This window comes from Leuciscus leuciscus (genome assembly GCF_965113295.1).
Source record: "Leuciscus leuciscus genome assembly, chromosome: 16".
Lineage (NCBI taxonomy): Eukaryota > Metazoa > Chordata > Actinopteri > Cypriniformes > Leuciscidae > Leuciscus > Leuciscus leuciscus.
The window spans coordinates 34,901,318-34,923,570 of NC_138740.1; the positions used below are offsets into that span (position 1 = coordinate 34,901,318).

The following is a 22,253-nucleotide window of genomic DNA, read 5'->3' on the forward strand; positions in this document are numbered from 1 at the left end:
TTGTTTATAAAAAGTACAACTATTTTAAATACATTAAAACTCGGTTTACCAGGTTTCATTTGTTCATTACATAAAATGAAAACACAACTCATAATCTTCACAAAATGTAACGTGAAAAACCAGTCAGTAACGAGTTTACGTTTGACAAGCTTATGAACAATATCAGTCGGTTCATTTCGATTCATTTCTGAGTGATTCACTAAATGAACTGACTCTTTTCGCCGTTTGGATTTTGATTTATCCTAATAAATGATCAAAATGAATGTACTCACAGTCTGAAACAGAAGATTTAGAGCAGAATGAACGGCTGTGTTCCACTTCTCGTGTTTATGTTCCCTTCTCTCGCTCACTTCTCTTCTTCTTCTAGACTCGGATGTGTGTCATTGCTTCGGTTGCTCAAGCGCCTCTACTGGCGGAAACCATATTACACTATCTAACCTTCATAGTTTAGATCCAAGACAACAAGATAAGATCTGTTTGTATTTATCTCCCCAAATATGTTTCATTTGGGATAAAGAATCAAACTTCAAATATCTGATAAGGAGTTTGCAATTGTATTTACCATCTGGACTCCTTCAACTGTTACGTGTTAGTGATTTTCTTGCTTTTTTAAATCTTGACTTCATTTGAAATTTATATGGTAAGTATTATTAATAAAATAAAAAAAATGTGAGAGTTGTATAAAGTTTTATATTAAAACATCCAGAACTCCAGTTCTGTCTGAGTAGCTCAATGCAAGTGGTCTGATTTAGACTTATACCAATAAAAATAAAATCACAGTCTGATAAACACAGTAAATTAAATCAGTTAAAGGTATAATATGTATCTTTTGGCGCTTAATAAACAAAAATTAATGCGCGTTGCGGAATAATATTGTAACTACTTCTCTCCTTTTATGTCTATGGCGAGTCACGCGCAGGTACTCGGTTTACTCCGCGACTAAAATAGTCCCAATATAAACACTATAGACCTACAGTAGTGATTCAGGATAAGACAAAGGTAATGTTTGGAAGATGGATTCACAATTTACTCGCTCTTTATATAAATATTTCTAAAAAAAAAAAGTTACATAGTGCACGTTTATGAATCACGATCAGTCTATGATCACGATGGATTCAACAAGATCACGTGGTTGAAACAAAAACAAATGGCGCCATCTAGAGGAATATCTGTGACGCTGCCAAACTATTGGCATAACTACACATAGAGAAGCTCATGCAAATTTTTTCAGAGGATCAAGACGACAGAAAATCAGCTTAAAAAATGACAAGTTCCATTTCATTACTTTTTTATTATGTTCGTCAAAATACAAGGTATAATCGCAGTGTACGAACTTAAATAATATTAACCATTATTTCATCATTAGGTACTAGATAGTAGAGCTGGACGATTCTGGTGACTTTGTGAACATGACTTTGTTCATGAAAAAATGTGCTCAAGGCTTAAAGCCACTCTAAGTACAAGTTTTGTTTCTTTATTTTATTTTATCAAATTCTACATGCAGTATATAGACCTTATGCGCCAGAGAAACGAGGGCGCCGCCATATTTAGAATATTGTCTTTGAACTTCCGTTTTTGCGGTCGCTCTGTATATTTCAATGGCATTGCTGTCCAGGAGTAATTAGCTTTTGAAGTGGATTTACTTAATGTAAAGTTAATGAAAGTTATCATGAGGATTGTAATGTTTAAAGCAGATGTCTTAACAAATGTCAGTCGACAGGGAAGATTTTAAAACAAGCCGTTCATTCATAAATACGCAAGATCGCTGTGAAAATACAGACCGGAAGTCAAAAGACGAGCACAACGCTGAAAAGGGGCGGGGCTACATAAGGTCTATAATAAATGACAATGATAATAGTGCATCACCTCTTCACAGCCAGAATAAACAAATTAATTGGCACAGAATATTGATGGAGATAACTAGTTTAACTAAATTTACTCCCACACACAATATTTATAAATATAAATAAGCATTTCCATCTAAAATTGGAGCATCCCTCACCATGCCTCTTAGCCTGACAAGCCAGACCTACATCAAGATGTTAGGTCTGGCAACTCACCATTGGCACGGCATAATCAATGAATGTGACAGTCAATGTCAATGAATGTGACAGATCTGAAAGTGAACTTTAGTTATTTAGGAAACTCAAGGCAACGCTTTTTCTTATGAGTCTGTAGCTGAGATAATCGGATGAAACTCTTCCCACATGAAGAGCACTGGTGCGGCTTCTCTCCAGTATGAACTTTCTCATGATCTTTCAGGTGTCCTGACTGAGAGAAACTCTTTTCACAGTGTGAGCACTTGTACGGTTTCTCTCCAGTATGAACTCTCTGGTGTGATTTTAAGCCACTCGATGTAGTGAAGGTCTTTCCACAATAGCACTTGTACGGCTTCTCTCCAGTATGAATTCTCTGGTGTGATTTTAAGTGGGTGGATGTAGTGAAGGTCTTTCCACAGTCAGAGCAGATATAAGGTCTCACACCAGTATGAATAGTCTCATGCTCTTTTAAATGTTGCAGTAGTGTAAATCTCTTTCCACATAAAGAACAAAAGTGAGGCTTCACACCAGCATGAACATTAAGATGATTTTGTAAGCTTGATGAAAAAACAAATGTTTTATCACACTGATCACAGCGGAAAGATCTCACTCCAGAGTGACGGCGCAAATGATCGTTGAGAACACCTTTGCACCTAAAACTCTTTCCACACTGAGTGCATGAGAACGGTTTTTCTCCAGTGTGTATTCTCATGTGTCTATTAAGGGTTGATTTATCTGTTAAACTCTTTCCACACTGAGAGCAAGTGAACGGTTTTTCTCCGGTGTGAGATCTCATGTGTCTGTTAAGGGTTGATTTATCTGTGAAACTCTTTCCACACTGAGAACATGTGAACAGTTTTTTTCCAGTGTGAATCCTCATGTGTCTCTGAAGGTGCGTTTTATGTATGTAACTCTTTCCACATTCAGAGCAGGTGAAAGATCCTTTGGCGACTGTGTTTCCATCTTCATTCGTGAAATGATGAGGTTTTTGCTGTTTGTCTTCATTCACTTCCACCGGATCTAAAAATCAACATATTAAATTCCCATTAGTCAATAAAAGAAGGACAAAAAGAAATATGGTTCAATCTCAATTTAGCACAAATCCAGTTTACTACTGAGTCGGGTGTACTCACAATAGGCGATCTGAATCATGCCAGAGCACATTTGACCCCAAATCTGGTTCGTTTGACTAGTGTGATCGTTTTCGTACCGTGTCCAGGCCCGCTTGAAGAGGTGGGCTCAGACACGGTTCGATTGGGCTGTCTCCGTAATAATCTAATACGTGCAGCGAATATTTATTAGACAATGTTTTTCATGCTCGTTCAATTAACCATTTACAAATTATTGCACATGCACCTGTGGAACAGTCCTTAAGACACAAACCCCCGGTTTCACAGACAAGTGAAAGTCAAGTCACAGTTTAGTCTCAGACTAAAACACATGTTTGAGCTGTTTTAATTGAAAGCAACTTGCACTGACAGATCTTAAAATATTTGTCAATGCCACTGTATTGTCTCAAGATGCACATCAATAATGTTTTTAAGGCACATTTATAAAAGCTAATTAAATGTCCTAATTGAACTGAGGCCTAATCCTGGCTTAATCTAAGCCCTGTCTGTGAAACCAGGCCAAACAATGTCACAATTAATGTCACAGTTCCAATAACTTAGGACTAGGACTGGGCGATATAACGATAACAACAATTATCGCAATATATTTTCTCAATAAAACGATATCGAGTTTAATAAATGTTCGATAAAGTTTATGCGCCAAAAGTGGAACAAAACTTGTTTGAACGGCGCAACACGGATCATTTATCCACTTGGCTCAAAGTTCAAATATCAGCGCAGCGTGAGCTTACTACAGCAGATGCGTTTACTCGCTAAACGGTCTTGGTCATGCAACCACTAAACAGCGCTATAAGATCCAGTGAGAAGCACTTGAATTCAGCGAAGAACACAAATGTCTCAGTGATTTAAACTAGTTTAAAGCCAGATGAAACAGCGCTGACAAACAGGAGAAACACTGTGTGCAACGATACAGTCAGAAGACTTTTCAGTCAACAAATCTCCATCATTTACCATGTTTACTGTAGTAACACTAACTGCACTATGGTATTGTGGCAGAAATGTGACAGAATAACCAGCCCATGACATAACAACAGACTCATTAAAAGGGATCTAGCAGCAGTGAGAAAAATTCCAGCTCCAAGGATTACAGCATTGGTCACAATGCTTAAAGTGCCGACAGGGCCCTGGTTGATGCAAATGCCAGAGTTGAGACTGGAAGGAAATGGAGGGCCAAGGAGGAGCAAGCCACTCATCCCATGGTCCAAGGCAAGCAGGAAGGAGAGGAAGGACCTTGTTGTTGCAGAGGTCACCAGGATTGAGCTGGAGGAGATCAGAGTGAGGTCTGTGGTGCAGGGGCAGCAGGGGTGGTGGAGAACTTGGGTGGGTGTCACGAGCCGAGCAATCAGCTGGGCAGAGTTCTGGAAAATGCCACAGGCTCGGCTCAGTTTCCTCATTAGGGCAAAATACGACACCCTCCCGAGCCCTAAAAACCACCACCAATGGCTTGGAACAGAGCAATCCTGTGACCTCTGCGGGACCATCAATTCCTCACTCCAGCATATTCTGTCAGGCTGTAAAACAGCACTGACACAGGGTCGGCTCAGATGGCGGCACGATCAAGTGCTCAGGAAGCTGGCAGAGGTGCTGGAGAAAAGTCGGCAGGAGGCAAACGACCAGAGTCCATCAGAGAGCTGATGCAGGATCCACTTCATCAGGCAGGGGGAACTACAATGCATACCAGCAAGAGACCACCCGCCAAGCTATTAACATCAGGGGCGGTGTGGAAGATGGAAGTAGACCTGGGAAGGCAGCTCCAGGTCCCACAGGACATATGCAGCACCACCTAAAGACCAGATGTGGTGCTATGGTCTGCAGCTGTGAAGTCAGCAATACTGATCGAGCTGACAGTGCCATGGGAGGAGGGACTGGAAGCTGCCTACGAGAGAAAGAAGACAAAGTATGCAGACCTGGCACACCAGAGAAAGTGGAAGGAGTGTGAGGCTGTACCTGGTGGAAGTGGGAGCCAGAGGCTTTGTGGGCAGATCAATATCACGTCTGTTCAAGGACCTGGGACTATGGGGAGCCACACTGAGCAGATCCATCTGAGGAAGCTGAGAAAGCAAGCCACTGGCTCTGGCTGAAACGACGAGCAAAGGCTTGGGGAGTGACATCTAATTAGGTTTTGCTGCAGGGGGTGTCAGGGAGATGCCCCGCCACCCTCAAAATAGTGAGAGAAATTCCTGAGTCTGTTCCAGTAAAGGGACATTCCAGAGCCCAACCCAGAGAGCACTGCACGGTCCATAATGGCTCTAACATTTATGTTGTGTTTACCCGTTCACGGCTTTCCCAGAGCTGCCTGCTCTCCCGGGAGGGGGAGGGTGCAGTCACGTGTTGAGTGTTTTGATTCATGTTTGTATTTCTGTTTTAGTATTTCATTGTGTTAATTAGTTAAGTCTTCCTCCGTCCCCTGCCTGTTTGTATCCACGTTACTGATTGAGTTAGTTCTGTTCAGGTGTGTCTAGTTAATTTACCCTCTCTTGTTTGCTGTGTATTTAAGCCCAGTGTTTAGTGCTGTTCAGTTGTTTGTCATTGTTACTATTTACTGGTTGTTCTGTTCCTGTTTTTGAATTCCAGACAAACCTGAGTATTTCTGTTAGTTCAATAAAGTATCAATAAAGACTGCTGCACTTAGATCCAGTTTAATCTCTGCTGCAACCAGCCTGTGACAGAATGAACAAAAGACCCATTAAAAAGGATCTAGTAGCAGTGAGAAAAATTCCAGCTCAAAGGATTACAGCATTGCCAGTTCCAATGGTCACAATGCTTCCGGTGAGTATTGTTCCTGAGTCCGTTCCAGTGAGAGAAATTCCCTGAGTCTGTTCCAGTAAGAGATATTCCAGAGCCTAACCCAGAGTCCAGTAAAGGCTCCAGCCCCCGAGTCCGCTCCAGACTCAGCTCCAGCCCCAGAGCCCAGCCCAGAGAGAGCTACGCGGATCATAATGGCCACGACCATCTTGTGTATGTGGTTGGCAGACACCCACAATATTCCTCCCAAGAAAATTTTGGGGGGTTGGGGTTACTCATCCACAGCCAAGGAGGCCGTCCAGAGCGGAGGTGAAACCAGGCCTAACAGTTCCAATAACTTAATACTAGGGCTGTAAAACGATAACTGCCAGTTTCGGGTCCAGCTTTCAAATAATAGACCGGTCCGGGTCGGTTCCGTGTAGCAACTTTTTGGACCCATGTAGAAATCTATGATCACCTGTGTGAACATGCCATAGTCCTGCTGCAGGAGGCATGAGGAATGCAGATGTGCAATAACAGAGCAATAAACACTAGTGTCTGTAATGTAAGACACTAAAGACAGAGCTTTGGCATAAGTCCTTTCTAATGCCAAACCACATGTAACTAGGGATGTGACCGTGAAGAAACTTTGAGTTGGAGATGGCATCGGAGTTTTTTCCTCTTTTTTCCACCTCTCTTTTAAATCGCTTACAGTGCGTGTCCACTGGTGCAGATCAGAGCGTGCGTTTAAAATGAATTGAAATTAACTGAAAAAGCTCACTCTGCCCATGTGGACACGCACTGTTGAGCATTTTACTTTCACTTTCAAAACAGCGGCAATTGTTTGGATGGTGGGTTGATTATTAGAGGTCGACCGATTCATTGGTTTTGCCGATAAATCGGCACCGATAGTTGATTGGTGGAACAAATCGGTTATCTGTAAAAATTCATGCCGATAGTTGTTCTGGGTTGCATCCATTGTTGGAGAGGCTGAGAAGGGCGCGCTGTCATCATACAAGTCAAGTCAAGTCAAGTTTATTTGTATAGCGCTTTTCACAATACAGATTGCATCAAAGCAGCTTCACAGTATTAAATTTAAATAATACAACAAAGTTTGTTTCAAGAGGAATTTATTGATTGATAAAATTAAATTAAATATCCCCAAAATATCCCCAACTGAGCAAGCCAAAGGCAACAGTGGCAAGGAACCGAAAAACTCCATCAAGTGACCTAATGGTGTCCTAAAACTCCATCAGGTGACCTAATGGTGTCCTAAAACTCCATCAAGTGACCTAATGGTGTCCTAAAACTCCATCAGGTGACCTAATGGTGTCCTAAAACTCCATCAAGTGACCTAATGGTGTCCTAAAACTCCATCAGGTGCCTTAATGGAGAAAAAAAAAAAACCTTGGGAGAACCCAGGCTCAGTCGGGGGCCAGTTCTCCTCTGGCATTGGATAGAGGCCGGATTGTAGTTTGAACTGTAGGATTATATGAATGCCTGGCTGAAGAGATGCGACTTTAATCTAGTTTTAAACTGGGAGAGCGAGTCTGAGCAACGAACAGTATCAGGAAGACTATTCCAGAGTTTTGGAGCCAAATGTGAAAATGCTCTCCCTCCTTTGGTGGTTCTGGATATCCTAGGTATGACCAAAAGCCTTGAATTTAGTGATCTCAAAGAGCGCGATGGATTATAGGGCGATAGAAGATCCGTTAAATAGACTGGAGCTAAGCCGTTTAGGGCTTTATAAGTCAGTAGCAATACCTTGTAATTAATACGGAACTTTATAGGTAACCAATGCAGTGATGATAAAATCGGTGTTATATGATCATATTTTCTTGATCTCGTAAGAACTCTAGCGGCGGCATTTTGGACTAACTGTAGCTTGTTTATTGAGGATGCAGGACAACCAGCTAATAAAGCATTACAGTAATCCAGTCTCGAGGTCATGAATGCATGAACTAACTTTTCTGCATCAGAAACTGATAGCATATTACGTAGCTTAGCAATGTTTCTAAGGTGGAAAAAGGCTGTTTTTGTAACATAAGAAATATGATTTTCAAAAGACAGGTTGCAATCGAGTATAACACCCAGGTCTTTTACTGTAGAGGATAAAGTAACAGGACATCCTATGATGTTAAAGTTGTATTGTGCGAGGTTTTGTGGGCGGTTTTTTGAACCGATAAGTATTACCTCTGTCTTGTCTGGATTTAATAAAAGAAAATTACGCGTCATCCAATCTTTTATATCTTTAACACACTCTGTCAATTTGGAAAATGTAGCGTTTTCATCCGGCCGTGATGAAATATATATTTGAGTGTCATCAGCATAACAATGGAAACTAATTCCATGTTTCCTTATAATATTTCCAAGTGGCATCATATATATTGAAAATAACAGAGGGCCTAATACAGATCCCTGCGGCACTCCATAGTTTACTGGAGTTATGATCGATTTTTCTCCATTTAAATAGACAAAATGGTAGCGGTCAGATAGGTATGATTTGAACCAGCTTAGTGCTTGTCCTTGAACACCAGTATAATTTTGTAGTCGATCTAAGAGTATTGTGTGATCTATAGTATCGAACGCAGCACTAAGATCAAGTAAAACTAGTATTGAGATACAGCCTTGGTCAGAAGCTAAAAGTAAATCATTTGTGATTTTAACGAGCGCAGTTTCAGTGCTATGATGCGGTCTGAATCCAGACTGAAACTTTTCATAGATATCATTTTGTTGCAAGAAAGAGCCCAGTTGAGCGGACACCACTTTTTCTAATATTTTAGACATAAATGGAAGATTTGAAATGGGTCTATAATTTGCTAGATTATTATGATCTAATTGTGGTTTCTTAATGAGAGGTTTTATAACTGCCAGTTTAAATGTTCTTGGAACATGACCTAAAGATAAAGACGAGTTAATAATATTGAGGAGAGGCTCTTCCACTACAGATAACACTTCTTTCAGTAGTTTAGTTGGTATAGGATCTAATAAACATGTTGTTGTTTTAGATGAAGTGATAAGTTTATTTAACTCTTTTTGTTCTATAGTTGTAAAGCACTGTAATTGTTCTTTCGGGGTGATAATTGAAGCTGAATTGTAAGGCGCGATTGAAGATTGAACGTTTATAATTGTGGTTCTGATGCTTTCTATTTTCTCAGTGAAGAAGTTCATGAAATCATTACTACTGAACTGTAACGGGATATTTTGTTCGGGTGACGTCTGTTTATTTGTTAGTCTAGCCACGGTGTTAAATAGAAACCTTGGATTGTTTTGGTTGTTTTCTATTAGTTTGCGGAGGTGCTCAGCCCTGGCAGCTTTTAGGGCCTTTTTATAACGTGACATACTGTCTTTCCACGCGATTCTAAAGACCTCTAAATTAGTTTGTTTCCATTTACGCTCTAAAATACGGGTTTCTCTCTTTAAAACATGCGTAGTATTGTTATACCATGGTGCTTTATATTTCTCTCTGACCTTTTTTAATTTAATAGGTGCAACCACATCCAATGTTCTAGAGAGAATGGTGCTCATAGTGCTAGTTAGTTCTTCTAGTTCATCTGTTTGTTTGGGTTCAGGCAGCAGCTGAGACAGATTAGATAAGCAATTTGAGAAATTATCTATGGTGGATGGGAGGATTGTTCTGCCTGGTTGATAACGCGACGCCGCATGACATATTACAGCAGTACGTAATATGCAAGTTACCATGTAGTGATCAGTGACTTCATCACTTTGTGGAATGATATCTATATCGGTTGGATCGGTTCCGTGTGATATAATTAAATCGAGTGTATGATTAAGACGATGAGTTGGTCCGGTGACGTTTTGCTTGACCCCAAATGAATTTAATAAATCTGTAAACGCAGCTCCTAACGCATCATTTGGATTATCTACGTGTATGTTAAAATCTCCAACAATTAATGCTTTATCGACATTGACTAATAGGTCTGAGAGAAAATCTGCAAACTCTTTTAGGAAATCAGCGTAAGGCCCTGGCGGTCTATATACGGTAGCCAAGGCTAGAGATAATAGGGATGTTTTTCTAACATCTAAGAGCGTAACATTTAGTACAAGTACTTCAAATGAAATAAACTTATAACCCGTTTTCTGAGTAACATTTAGAATATCTTTATAAATGGTTGCAACACCTCCGCCACGGCCAATCAGACGGGGCTCATGCTTATAACAGTATCCAGGAGGAGTAGACTCATTAATACCGAAATAATCATTTGGTTTAAGCCAGGTTTCAGTAAGGCAAAGTACATCGAAGCTATTATCTGTGACTATTTCATTTACAATAACTGCCTTAGGTGTGAGTGATCTAATGTTTAGAAGACCTAGCTTTAGAAATAGTTTTTGTTTACTAATAGCAACATTTTCTGTTTTAATAACAATTAGATTTTTCCTAGATCCTGCATTAGATTTATTATTTGATCTCACTAAACGAGGAATAGACACGGTTTCTATGCAATGTTCTACACTAGTATTTATATCAGTTGAATTGGTGCAGCAAAGACTATGATTTGGACTTTTGGTTACTAGTCAAAGGGTATTTAACATTTTGGAGATGTTATCTGACAGAAGATCCGCTCCGAATCTGCTTGGGTGTAAGCCATCAGCACGGAAAAGCCTAGGACGCTCCCAAAACAGATTCCAATTATTTACAAAGAGCAGTTTCTGCTCATTGCACCATGACATTAACCATTCATTTAGCGCAAATAATCTGCTGAACTTTTCATGCCCTAGTCGGTACGTGGGAAGCGGTCCTGACACAATGATCGTTGTTTCAGGCGATGTGCTGCGTACCGTATCGATTAGATTCCTGAAGTCTTTCTTCAGAATCTCCGTCTGGCGCAGCCTGATGTCGTTCACTCCCGCGTGCAGGACCACAGTTCCGACGCGCTCGTCACCGTTCAGGATCTCGGGAACGCGAGCAGCGATTTCAGAAACACGAGCACCAGGGAAGCAGTGACTTTGCACCTTACTTGTACCTAACGTAGCGTGTACGTGCCGAACGATGGAATCGCCGATGATCACAGCATCGCGTTCTGTTTCGCGTAGAGGGGAGAAGCGGTTTTGTGTCGATAACTCGAAAACCGGGAGGGTCGGAGAAAGTCTTGGTCTAAACCTGACTCGCGTCTTCCGCTGCGGAACCACCCAGGCTTCGTGGTGGCGTGTTGGAGCCGGAGTGAACGAGACCATGGCTGATTGCGACCGATGCTGAGGAACGCACGGAGTAGACGCGGTCGGAGTCAGCGGGTTAGTAACGTTAAACACTGATTTGTGTGCGTCGGCGCGTGATGTTTCAAGAGCCAAACACCGGTCTCTCAGCTCGGCCTGTCTCAATAAAAGGTTGTGGATCTGTTTCTCAACAGCTTCCAGCTCAGACTGCAGTGCGTGAAGCTCAAATGTGTCCTCACCTGCACCAAGCGGTAGACTACTTACATCTGATATATTCGCCATTTTAACAGATGGACAGTGAGTTAGCAACGAAGCTACCAGTGATGCTATCAATATTAATACTAATTTATATTATAAGTTTGTTTGTAAATGAGTGTGGAGAAGACGCGTTCAGCCGTGATCCACGGACGTAACCTTTAAGAGTATGCAGCGTTGGATCACTAATAGGCTTGAGACGCGTCTGCTCAACAGTCCGCGTTGTAACTATGAGGTTTTTTAGTGGTAGGGGTGTAGAGTAGACGCACGATAGGCGAAAAAAAAGTGTTTGTTTATAAGTGAGTGTGGAGAAGACGCGTTCAGCCGTGATCCACGGACGTAACCTTTAAGAGTATGCAGCGTTGGATCACTAATAGGCTTGAGACGCGTCTGCTCAACAGTCCGCGTTGTAACAATGAGGTTTGAGCAGTAGTGCTTCTCAGTGAGGAAGAGTAGAAAATGTTCGTTGTAAGCGGGTTTAAAGAGAAAAATCAAGAATTATAAATCAAATCGATAGAGCTCCAAAAACAACAACGCATTCAGACGCAACGCATGATAATGACAGGACAAGACATTATTCACCGTGTTTGTTGAGTGTTTCTTATTCACCTGAGCTTTTATGAACTCAAAGGCGCGAGAGAAAATAAATAAATAAAAATAGCTGAGCGCAAGGGTGGCAATATACAGTACGAGAGCGGCCTCTAGAGGCGAAATAAAAACAATCACTGATGCCTCGTGGAGTTTGTTTTGACACGTGATTCCATTTGTAACATTAACTAAGTATTTTTCATTGTTAGTTTGTTAATTTCAACATTTACTAATTCGTTTTTTAATTGAGTTTTAATTTTTATTTTATCTGTTAACCTTAGTTAATGCACTATGAACGAACATGAATGATCAAGGTACAATTGTATTGCTCAAATATGAATACATGCTGTAAAAATATATGTTGCATAAAAGCATAGTTCATGTAAGCTAGCAATACATTCTTGTGAACAAGTGGTACTTGCATGTTTCTAGGTTATAGCTAAAGAAACACACATTTGACCTGTAATATTTTGTTTAAATTATTTTCTGTAGAATTTGTTCAGTAGAACTTTTCATTTTAATATATTCATATTTATTTCATTTAGCACATTTTCATGGTTCAGTACTGTTTTTTATTTTTGTAATAAAGTTCAGCACTGTTTTACTTAGAGTGTTATGTTTGTTTTTTTATCCAGTACCCATTTTAAAAACTATTGATTGATTAATTGGTTGTCGGCAAGTACGGCCCAATCTAGTTATCGGTATCGGTAAAATCCACTACTAAAAAAAGCAGTTTTAAGTGGGAGGATGTTACTTTTTTTGCATATAGTTTTAGATGTATTGTTAAATGTCTGTTTTCATCTTAATGTTCCTCATAAGTCATTAAAGGGTCATGAAACCCCAAATCACATTTTTTGAGATGTGAACATATATGTACAGGTTGCACATCACTGAAAACACTAAAAGCACTCATAAATTTCGTTTTTCCAGGTTAAAAGGAAAGTCGAGGCAACATCACTGAGAGTGAGGTAGAAACGTTCATAATAAAATAAAATAAAAAATAAATATTAGAGAAAGAGAAGAAAAAAAATTAATAAAAAACAAACAAACAGGCAGTGAATGATGATAGCATAGCTACACATACGTAATGTCATGTGTTATCTGTGTTACTGACAGGCAAAAAAAAAAAAAAAAAAAGAAACGTTCCTTCGCCGGTGTGTGTGACTGGCTGAATGTGAGGTAGAAGCGTTCCTTCGGTGTGTGTGATTGGCTGAATTTGAGGTAGAAGCGTTCCTTCAGTGTGTGATTGGCTGAATGTGAGGTAGAAGCGTTCCTTCAGTGTGTGATTGGCTGAATGTGAGGTAGAAGCGTTCCTTCAGTGTGTGATTGGCTGAATGTGAGGTAGGAGCGTTCCTTCGGTGTGTGATTTTGCTGAATTTGAGGTAGAAGCGTTCCTTCAGTGTGTGATTGGCTGAATGTGAGGTAGAAGCGTTCCTTCAGTGTGTGATTGGCTGAATTTGAGGTAGAAGCGTTCCTTCAGTGTGTGATTGGCTGAATGTGAGGTAGAAGTGTTCCTTCGGTGTGTGTGATTGGCTGAATGTGAGGTAGAAGCGTTCCTTCGGTGTGTGTGATTGGCTGAATGTGAGGTAGAAGCGTTCCTTCGGTGTGTGTGATTGGCTGCCGGTACGATTCTACATTAGCTGGCAATCGAGCGACTCTCTGCATTTATTCATGAGAAAGATCTTGTTCAATCCTATCACTGCGCTGTGTTACGCATAAGATCGCATTACAGTGGAGAATTCAAACAACAGATGTGCGCGCATGAGAGCGGTTTCTGTCCTGAATGCCGCGATGAGTTCAACAACGCTCGCAACGTGGATCACATCGTTCATAAATGGACTGGAGCAAGCGCGAGTTTTCAAGTTTTTATGGACATATTTAATATACTCTAGTGCTCTAATCATGAACCAGCACCTTGTATGCGCACATATTTAATCACGTCTTCTTCAAATTAAATGTAAAAATAAGGACACTGAAATAGCCATACGTCTGATCATGAACGCGATGACAGGAGGATTTATTCTGATAGACAGAAGACAATGATGTAGACCGATAATTCAAAGTCATGACACTTTAAAGAGAATGAAGGAAAACACCAACCTATTTGTTCCTCTGTATCTTCATCTTTTATTCTGCAGGGTTCTTCCTCAAACTCCATCTTTACAATAGTAGGCCTATGTCAGTAGTTTCTCCAGGAGTAATTCCTCCTGCTTGCTTCTTCTTCTCCTGTGGGAAGATGGGAATATTCCCCAGAATTTAAACTCTCATGAACGGCTGTGGGAGCTTCACTGACTGAAGGAGTGAATTGTTATCGTTATTGCAGATGATCATCACACTAACAATCGCTCTCAATTATTCAGCTTTAAGTGTTTTGATCAAGCAACCATTTAGAAACAATTCAACTCCTCTAACGTTAGCTGATTTTTATGTTGCTCTTACATAAGACATGATTTACATGCATTACAACTGTTTACCAGGTTTAATTGCATAAATGAAAACACAAATCAAAAGATGGAAACTCGATCTTCACAAATTGTAATGTGAAAAACCAGTCAGTAACGAGTTTACGTTTGACAAGCGTAATGAACAACATCAGTCGGTTCATTCCGATTCATTTCTGAGTGATTCACTAAATTAACTGACTCGTTTTTCCGTTTGGATTTAGATTTCTCCTAATAAATGATCAAATGAATGTACTCACAGTCTGAAAAACAGTAGATTTAGAGCAGAATGAACGGCTGTGTTCCACTTCTCATGTTTATGTTCCCTTCCCTCGCTCACTTCTCTTCTTCTTCTAGACTCGGATGTGTGTCATTGCTTCGGCTGCTCAAGCGCCTCTACTGGCGGAAACCGTATTAAAACTTGTAGCCCATAGATTAAAATAGGTACGGGACAACCATGATAAGATCTGTTATCTTGTTTGAGATTATACAAACACGATTTATCTCCCCAAATAGGTTTAATTTAGGATAAAAATTCAAAGTTCAAATATATGGAGTTTGCAATTGTATTTACCTTCTGGACTCCTTCAACTGTTGTGTGTTACTTATGTTGTTATACATTTCGACTTAATTTTAAAGTTTCATTTTAAATTTTAAATTCAAGTTAAATGGTACAAGTATTATTAATAAAACGTGAGAGTTATTAAAGAGATTTACCTTAAAAACTCCAACTCCAGTTCTGTCTGAGCAGCTCAATGCAAGTTGCATGATTAATTAATGTCCTCACAATCTGATTAACACAGTGAATTAAATCAGTGAACTTGTTTCATGAATCACGATGGATTCGACTAGAACAGAAAATATGCTCAAAACAAGTTAATTTTCCTAAATTTTTTGGGACTAAATTGTTAGTCAAAATATAGCATATAACCATAATGTAAGAGCCTAAATGACCGTAAACCTTATTTCATAACTAGCAGCTGGAAGTATTTCACTGCTGAATTATCACAGACACAGAACACATTCAAGCAATTTCATCTTCTCTCAGTGATGTGTTTGTCAAGTTCATATTATGAGAGGAATTGCCTCTTCAAATATACATAACATCTGGTGCCATTTTTAGCCAAAAGAATAACTGTTTACTACTACTGGTTCATTAGCAATGCTGAATACAATGTTAAATCTCTTGAGCTATTGTAAGCTAAATTCAATCTATTCAATATAGCTAAATAAATCACAAGTTTTTGGTTATTTTAATTTCTCACATTTTCACAATGTGCAGAGAGTGATTTCAATCCAATAAAGTCTTCAGTATGTTCTCAATGCATCACCTGTAAACAGCGACACTAAAACTAGTTGTTTGTGATATGAATGATATTTGATAGACTATTGCTGCCATTGTTTCACAAATGCCTTATATGTACAATGGAAATGATTCAACTCCACAAAGAAACAAAACACATCCCTACATAAATCAAAGCGTTTTATGGCGACACACTAGTTTTCTGAACTATTATTCTTGTACATCTGTATGAGATGACCATGCACTGCTTGAGCGATGACACAAGATTTTCACATTGATGCGATCACATTGCGATTTTTAGAACTATATCTTTATCATTTAGCTGCAGCTCAGCCGCTGAATGTTAAAGGACAGCCAGAAGACTTGATGTTGCGAACAGTGAGACGAGATCAGGCTGTTTCCTTCACAGTGTCTACATTGTCTAATCCTCACAAGAAATTCCTCATCAGAGGTGCATTCACAGCCGAGAGACTTGGCCTTGCTGAACATACCTAACGGGTGGCATCCTTACAGAAAAGGTATCGACACTTAGCTGGCCTCCCTCTGCAACAGATGGATAAAGTGCAACCTGTTCTGTTGATTGGTTCAGACTGCCCGCATCTCATCACGCCTGTTTGAAACCGGTCCTGTTAGGCCAACCAGGTGGACCTGCAGCAGTCAAGACCCTAGAGATGCGCGGTTTGCGGTTACAGCCGCGGACTCCGCGGATAAACCGCGGATCGGGCGGATGACGTGACGAAATATAATATTTTAATTAAATTCGGGCGGGTAGCGGGCGGTTGAACCAATCCAATGAAAAATATATGTATACACCAATCAGCGGATGACGGGCGGGTGCGGTTTTGAAAATTGGTCAAAAACGTTGGTGCGGATGGATGGCGGACGGATGATGAGTTTTGTGATGCGGTTGCGGATGAAATAATAGCCCATCCGCGCATCTCTACAAGACCCATCTGAGATGGACTCTTCAAGGCCCCACACGAGATTCGTTGCAAGATCAACACGCACCAGTGTTTCTTCACATCTTATCCTCCCCAACGCAGACAACCGGATGATATCACTCGTGGCAAGTCCCTTCGCAATCTCTCCAGAGGGAGCCGGTGGAGCCAGGGACCGGCATTCCTTAAACTGCCACCATACAGTTGTATATATGTATATGTGTGTGTGTGTATATATAGAGCTGCTTTTTAAAATTATTATATAGGCCTATATATTTTTTGCCCTATGTTTTTGTGCTGAATTCATATAGCTTTAATAGGCTATTGAGTGAATACAATATAGAAATCCCTTTCATTTTCCTCAAATTAAAATTAAACCAATTTGAACTGGAATGGTGTCCCCCCTTGAACTTTAAGCATCTCTAGAACCTAATTTTCATTTTTGGGGAACTATTCCTTAAATGTAAATGCAAATGCGCACCTTGAATTTGTAACACTGATCCATTAAACACATAAATCTAAGATCCACTCATGCACAGACCTTTTGGCTGCTGCTGCAATAAAAAAAAAAGAGAGAAAGAAAACACTCTGCTTGTATGACAAATGTATTTAGGAATAGAGGGAAACAGAATAAGGAAACAAGTATTTTTATCCATACTTGTCCTGACTCAAATTTCATACTTGTCCATATTGCGTGGAAACCCTGATAAAATTAAACTATTCACCTGAAAGCGATTGTCAGAACATAAACTTTGCTCACTTAGACACCTTCGGGCAACGCTTTTTCTCATGTCTCAGTAGATTATCTAATCGGGTGAAACTCTTCAAACACGTAGAGCACTCATAAGGTTTCTCTTCAGTATGAACTCTCTCATGATCTTTCAGGGTTTCTGACTGAGAGAAACTCTTTCCACAGTGTGAACACTTGTACGGTTCCTTTCCAGTATGATTTCTTTGGTGTTGTTTTAATGCGCCTGATGTAATGAAGGCCTTTCCACAGTCAGAGCACATATAAGGTCTCACACCAGTATGAATACTCTCATGCACTTTTAAAGTCTGCAGTCGCATAAAACTCCTTCCACAAAAAGAACAAACGTGAGGCTTCACACCAGTGTGAACTTTAAGGTGTTTTTTTAAGCTAGATAAATAAACAAATGTTTTCTCACACTGATCACAGCTGAATGATCTCACTCCAGAGTGAGAGAGCATATGCTCTTTGAGAGAGGTTTTGTACCTGTAACTCTTTCCACACTGAGAGCATGTGCACGGTTTTTCTCCAGTGTGAACTCTCATGTGTGTGTTAAGGTGTCCTTTATGAATGAAACTCTTTCCACACTCAGAGCATGTGCACGGTTTTTCTCCAGTGTGAATTCTCATGTGTATCTTAAATGGTCCTTTATGAATGAAACTCTTTCCACATTGAGTGCATGTGAACAGATTTTCTCCAGTGTGAGATTTCATGTGTTTATTAAGGTCTGATTTGTGCATGTAAAACATTCCACATGCAGAGCAGGTGAAAAATCCAGTGACTCCAGATTTCCCAGCTTGTTTCTGTGTGAAATTATCTTCAGTCTTTGAAACCACTGCATTTCCATCTTCATGTGTGAAATCATGAGGTTTTTGAAATTGTTGCTGTTTGTCTTCATTCACTTCCATCGGGTCTAAAATCAACATTAAATTCCCCAAATTCAATTAAAAAAGGACAAATGAGAAAAATAAATAAAGTTCATTCTTAATTTAGCACAAATCTAGTTTACTACTGAGTCTACTAGTATCTAGTTTTAGATATATTGTTATATAGTTATATTATATACTCCTGAGAACCAGAACTTTGTGTGTGAATTATTATTAAAAATTTTTTTTTTTTTTTTTTTTGTCATTAGATTATTTGAAGCATAAAAAACAAACGGAATTTTTTTTAAAAGATTTATATTCATATATTGTCTGTAGAGGACACCAGGACTCAGTTATTAAGAAAATAAAATGACATGATAAGACATGTATAGGCATTCTTTTTTCATTTACCAATACATTTTTATAACAGAGTATGATTTGATAAACTATTTTACTTTATGCATTATGTGTAAAATCACCATAAACGGGTCATCCCATTCTATACAATTTATTTAATTTGCATATTAATGTGTTCTTGTGGCAACATGTAATGAAAAAAACAAGTGTTATAATGGGAGTAATAACTGGGCAACATTTTCATGAGAATATCTCATATTTCATAGAAATATTGAGATGCAATTTCTTTCCCTATTCACTTGGTGTTTCTCCCTAAAATGCCTGATACACATGCTGTAAGTCCTGGGGCCAGATGTATAAACGCTTCAATTATCCATGCACATATCGTGATTTATAAAAAATAAACTAGGCGTAAATATGTGCACACCATACGGACACATTCAATATTTATAAATATATGTATTAATTATTACATTAAAAATTTATTAATTGTTAATTTAAATATAAATATTTGTAGTGGATGCGCTGCTTTTGAACACTTTTCCAGTAGTATGCTGTTTTAATGTTTTAACCAGCGAGGATTTGCTTGGCGCATGACAATTCCGCTTTAAATTGTGTTATTAATAGCAGAATTCATGATCTGAGAAAGTATTTTCGCACGAATAATGAACGTTGATGATGCGCACCTGACTTCATTTAAGCAAGTTGGTTGAAGAAAAAAAAAATTCACTTTCTATTTTAAAACATTTTTTGTCAGTGATTTTGTCAGACAATTATTTACACTGCAAAAAATAAGGCCTATCTGTTTGCAGTAAAAATATATAACCTAATCATCCTATGTTTACCTCATACACAAAACTGCATAAGTTAAGATTTGTTTAAAACAATTAAAAAATACTATTTGGCCAGTGGAAAAGATTGAGAATAACTTCTCTCTGAAAACTTTATGTGAAACGTATTTTATACAATTTTGCTTTATTTATTGCCAAACAAGACAACGATACTGAAAAAATTATAGTTTAGTAATGTCACGACACATATCTCATATTTTACTGTCTTGTATCATTAAACATGTTATCACATGGATGGGAATATGCTTGGAAATGAAATGCAGATGATGTTATGCATTGTAAAACGAGGCGTTGTAAGATTCATATATGGTTATTTCCGGGAGGAGACGCATGTACGCACAACCTACAGCTGACTGGGTTTTATACTGATAATTTTGCACAGGTTCTGGCATACTCATGGTTTTAGAAATATGAAAACTTTTGTGCAAATGCATAAGGATGAAATCTATGGTGCCTCTACAGAGGACATGTATGAAATCGATTACCTGTTTCCTAACAGAGTCATATTCTGAATCTGAAATGAAACCTGTAACGTTTCCTGAGATGTTTATTTACGAAAAACATTTTGAAAATTACACTGATTTAAATGATAATTACAACATATCACATTTCCATAAGAGTGCTAAATTTGATCATTCAGTCAATGTCAGTTGATTTTAAATCCAAAGAGGAGTTGTAATGGTGAAACCTAAACATCTGGTATCTCTGAAAAGCCCTGAATGAGCTCTTTACAGGAAAACCAGACGTAAAAGTCTATGCCTGGGTCTCAAGAGGAAAAGTAAGTTTTCATCTTAATGTTCCTCATCAGTCATTAAAGAGAATGAAGGAAAACACCAACCTATTTGTTCCTCTGTATCTTCATCTTTTATTCTGCAGGGTTCTTCCTTAATCTCCATCTTTACAATAGTATGTCAGTAGTTTCTCCTGGAGTAATTCCTCCTGCTTGCGTCTTCTCCTGTGGGAAGATGGGAATATTCCCCAGTATTTAAACTCTCATGAACGGCTGTGGGAGCTTCACTGACTGAAGGAGTGAATTGTGGTCGTTGTTGCTCATTTATCAGATGATCATCACACTTACAATCACTCTCAATTATCCAGCTTTAAGTGTTTTTCTCAAACAACTGTTTAGAAACCATTCAACTCCTCTGGCTGATTTTATGTTGCTCTTACATTAGATGTGATTTACATGCATTTTACCAGGTTTCATTAAATAAAATGAAAAACACAACTCAATCTTGACAAATTGTAATGTGAAAAAAAAAAAGTCAGTAACGAGTTTACGTTTGACGAGAGTAATGAACAACATCAGTCGGTTCATTTCGATTCATTTCTGAGTGATTCACTAAATTAACTGAGTCTTTTTTCCGTTTGGATTTAGATTTCTCCTAATAAATGATAAAATGAATGTACTCACAGTCTGAAAACAGCAGATTTAGAGCAGAATGAACGGCTGTGTTCCACTTCTCATGTTTATGTTCCCTTCCCTCGCTCACTTCTCTTCTTCTTCTAGACTCGGATGTGTGTCATTGCTTCGGTTGCTCGAGCGCCTCTACTGGCGGAACTCCAATCCCTATTAAACTATCGAACCCTTTAGATTAGGTACAAGACAGCCAAGATAAAATCTGTTATCTTGTTTGAGATAAAAAAATATATGTACCAAGGAGTTTGCAATTGGATATACCTTCTGGACTCTTTGTTGTGTGTTACTATTGATTTTAATATAAATCTTGACTTCATTTTTTAGTTAGACGGTACAAGTATTTTTAATAAAAATGTGAGATTTATTAGGACGTATGAAGATTTACCTTAAAAACTCCAGTTCTGTCCGGGCAGCTCAATGCAAGTCGCCCGATTTAGATTTCTCCCAATGAAAATAAAATTAATGTCCTCACAGTCTGATAAACACAGTAGCCAAAATTGAATCAATTAACTTGTTTCAAGAATCACGATGGATTCAACAAGTATGCAAAATCTACTTAAAATATGACAAGTTAATTTTCATTACTTTTTTGGATTCACTTATTAAAATATAGGCTAACAATGTAAGAGCCAAAGTGATCTTAACCCTTATTTTATAATTGAACTTAATAGCAGCTGTAAAAACTCACTGAATCATTTTTTCCTGTTATCACTGTAAAGCTGCTTTGAAACAATCTATATTGTAGGCCTACCCTATCAAACGCTATGAAAGTTTACTATTGAAACATTGAAAATCCAACTTAATGTAAGCTAGTGTCAACATGTACATCTATAAAAGCGTGTCACGCTATTGCCATCACATTCATAATCAGATGTACGGCTGTATCAGTGTCCTTTTTTGCACATATAGGCCTATAGGCTTTTTGATTTGAAGCAGACATGATGAAATATTTACGGTGGCTGAAAAGTGGAAAACCAAACACAATTCCAAAAACAAAATAACAATCAGAAAACACAACGACAAATCTGAAAATAAAATAACAAGTCAGAAAACACACCGACAAGTCAGACAAAACGGAAAAGGTTATGTGGCGAATGGAATACTGACCGCTGATTGGACGAGACATCTGTCAATCAAGACACTCAGAAAGTACAGCAGACCGCAGAAGGAGAAAGTCGATTCGTTTGTGCATGTGTAAATAGGCTACAATGAGCATGGTTTTTTTCAGAAGCTGCATCTGTATTGGTAATTAGATACATTTACAGACGCTTTATTGCAGCTCAGAGGCATGAATGCATTTACACTGCAATTACAATTAAATAAATAATGCCATTAGATTAATGGGTTTATAATGGGTATTAAAGTGATAGTTCACCTAAAAATAAAAATTCTGTTATCATTTACTCTCCCTCATGTCA

General features: G+C 38.7%; 3 protein-coding genes across 7 annotated transcripts in view; all 3 read right to left on the reverse strand.

Moving 5' to 3' along the window:
- The window catches only part of LOC309478174 (uncharacterized protein), a 253,102-nt gene extending 241,207 nt beyond the window's left edge, over positions 1 to 11,895 (reverse strand). The window contains exons 1-2 of one of the 3 annotated variants that reach the window (XM_082141773.1): positions 7,248 to 11,895; positions 6,915 to 7,123 (exon numbers count right to left, since the gene is read on the reverse strand). In XM_082141773.1, coding sequence (XP_081997899.1) covers positions 10,430 to 11,350 — 921 coding nt within the window. In that variant the 5' untranslated portion in view covers positions 11,351 to 11,895 and the 3' untranslated portion in view covers positions 6,915 to 7,123; positions 7,248 to 10,429. Of the gene's footprint in view, positions 1 to 6,914; positions 7,124 to 7,247 lie in introns of those variants that run through there. The other 2 variants (XM_082141775.1, XM_082141774.1) reach the window with 2 other exon arrangements.
- LOC309478165 (uncharacterized protein) lies at positions 1,453 to 21,594 on the reverse strand. Of its 3 annotated transcripts, none has more exons than XM_082141759.1 (3): positions 20,830 to 21,594; positions 14,012 to 14,137; positions 1,453 to 3,059 (listed from the first exon to the last, which is right to left on the reverse strand). In XM_082141759.1, the coding sequence occupies exons 2-3, from the start codon at positions 14,067 to 14,069 to the stop codon at positions 2,134 to 2,136; spliced, it is 984 nt and encodes a 327-aa protein (XP_081997885.1). In that variant the 5' UTR covers positions 14,070 to 14,137; positions 20,830 to 21,594; the 3' UTR covers positions 1,453 to 2,133. The 3 variants fall into 3 exon arrangements, with proteins under 3 accessions (XP_081997885.1, XP_081997883.1, XP_081997884.1); XM_082141757.1 differs by lacking the exon at positions 20,830 to 21,594 and adding an exon at positions 14,613 to 14,704; XM_082141758.1 differs by lacking the exon at positions 20,830 to 21,594 and adding an exon at positions 14,613 to 14,703 and having other exon boundaries at positions 14,012 to 14,134.
- LOC309478166 (uncharacterized protein) lies at positions 16,839 to 20,355 on the reverse strand. Its single transcript, XM_082141760.1, has 2 exons — positions 20,254 to 20,355; positions 16,839 to 18,254 (listed from the first exon to the last, which is right to left on the reverse strand). The coding sequence occupies exons 1-2, from the start codon at positions 20,309 to 20,311 to the stop codon at positions 17,350 to 17,352; spliced, it is 963 nt and encodes a 320-aa protein (XP_081997886.1). The 5' UTR covers positions 20,312 to 20,355; the 3' UTR covers positions 16,839 to 17,349.
- Positions 21,595 to 22,253: the final 659 nt, after the last annotated feature.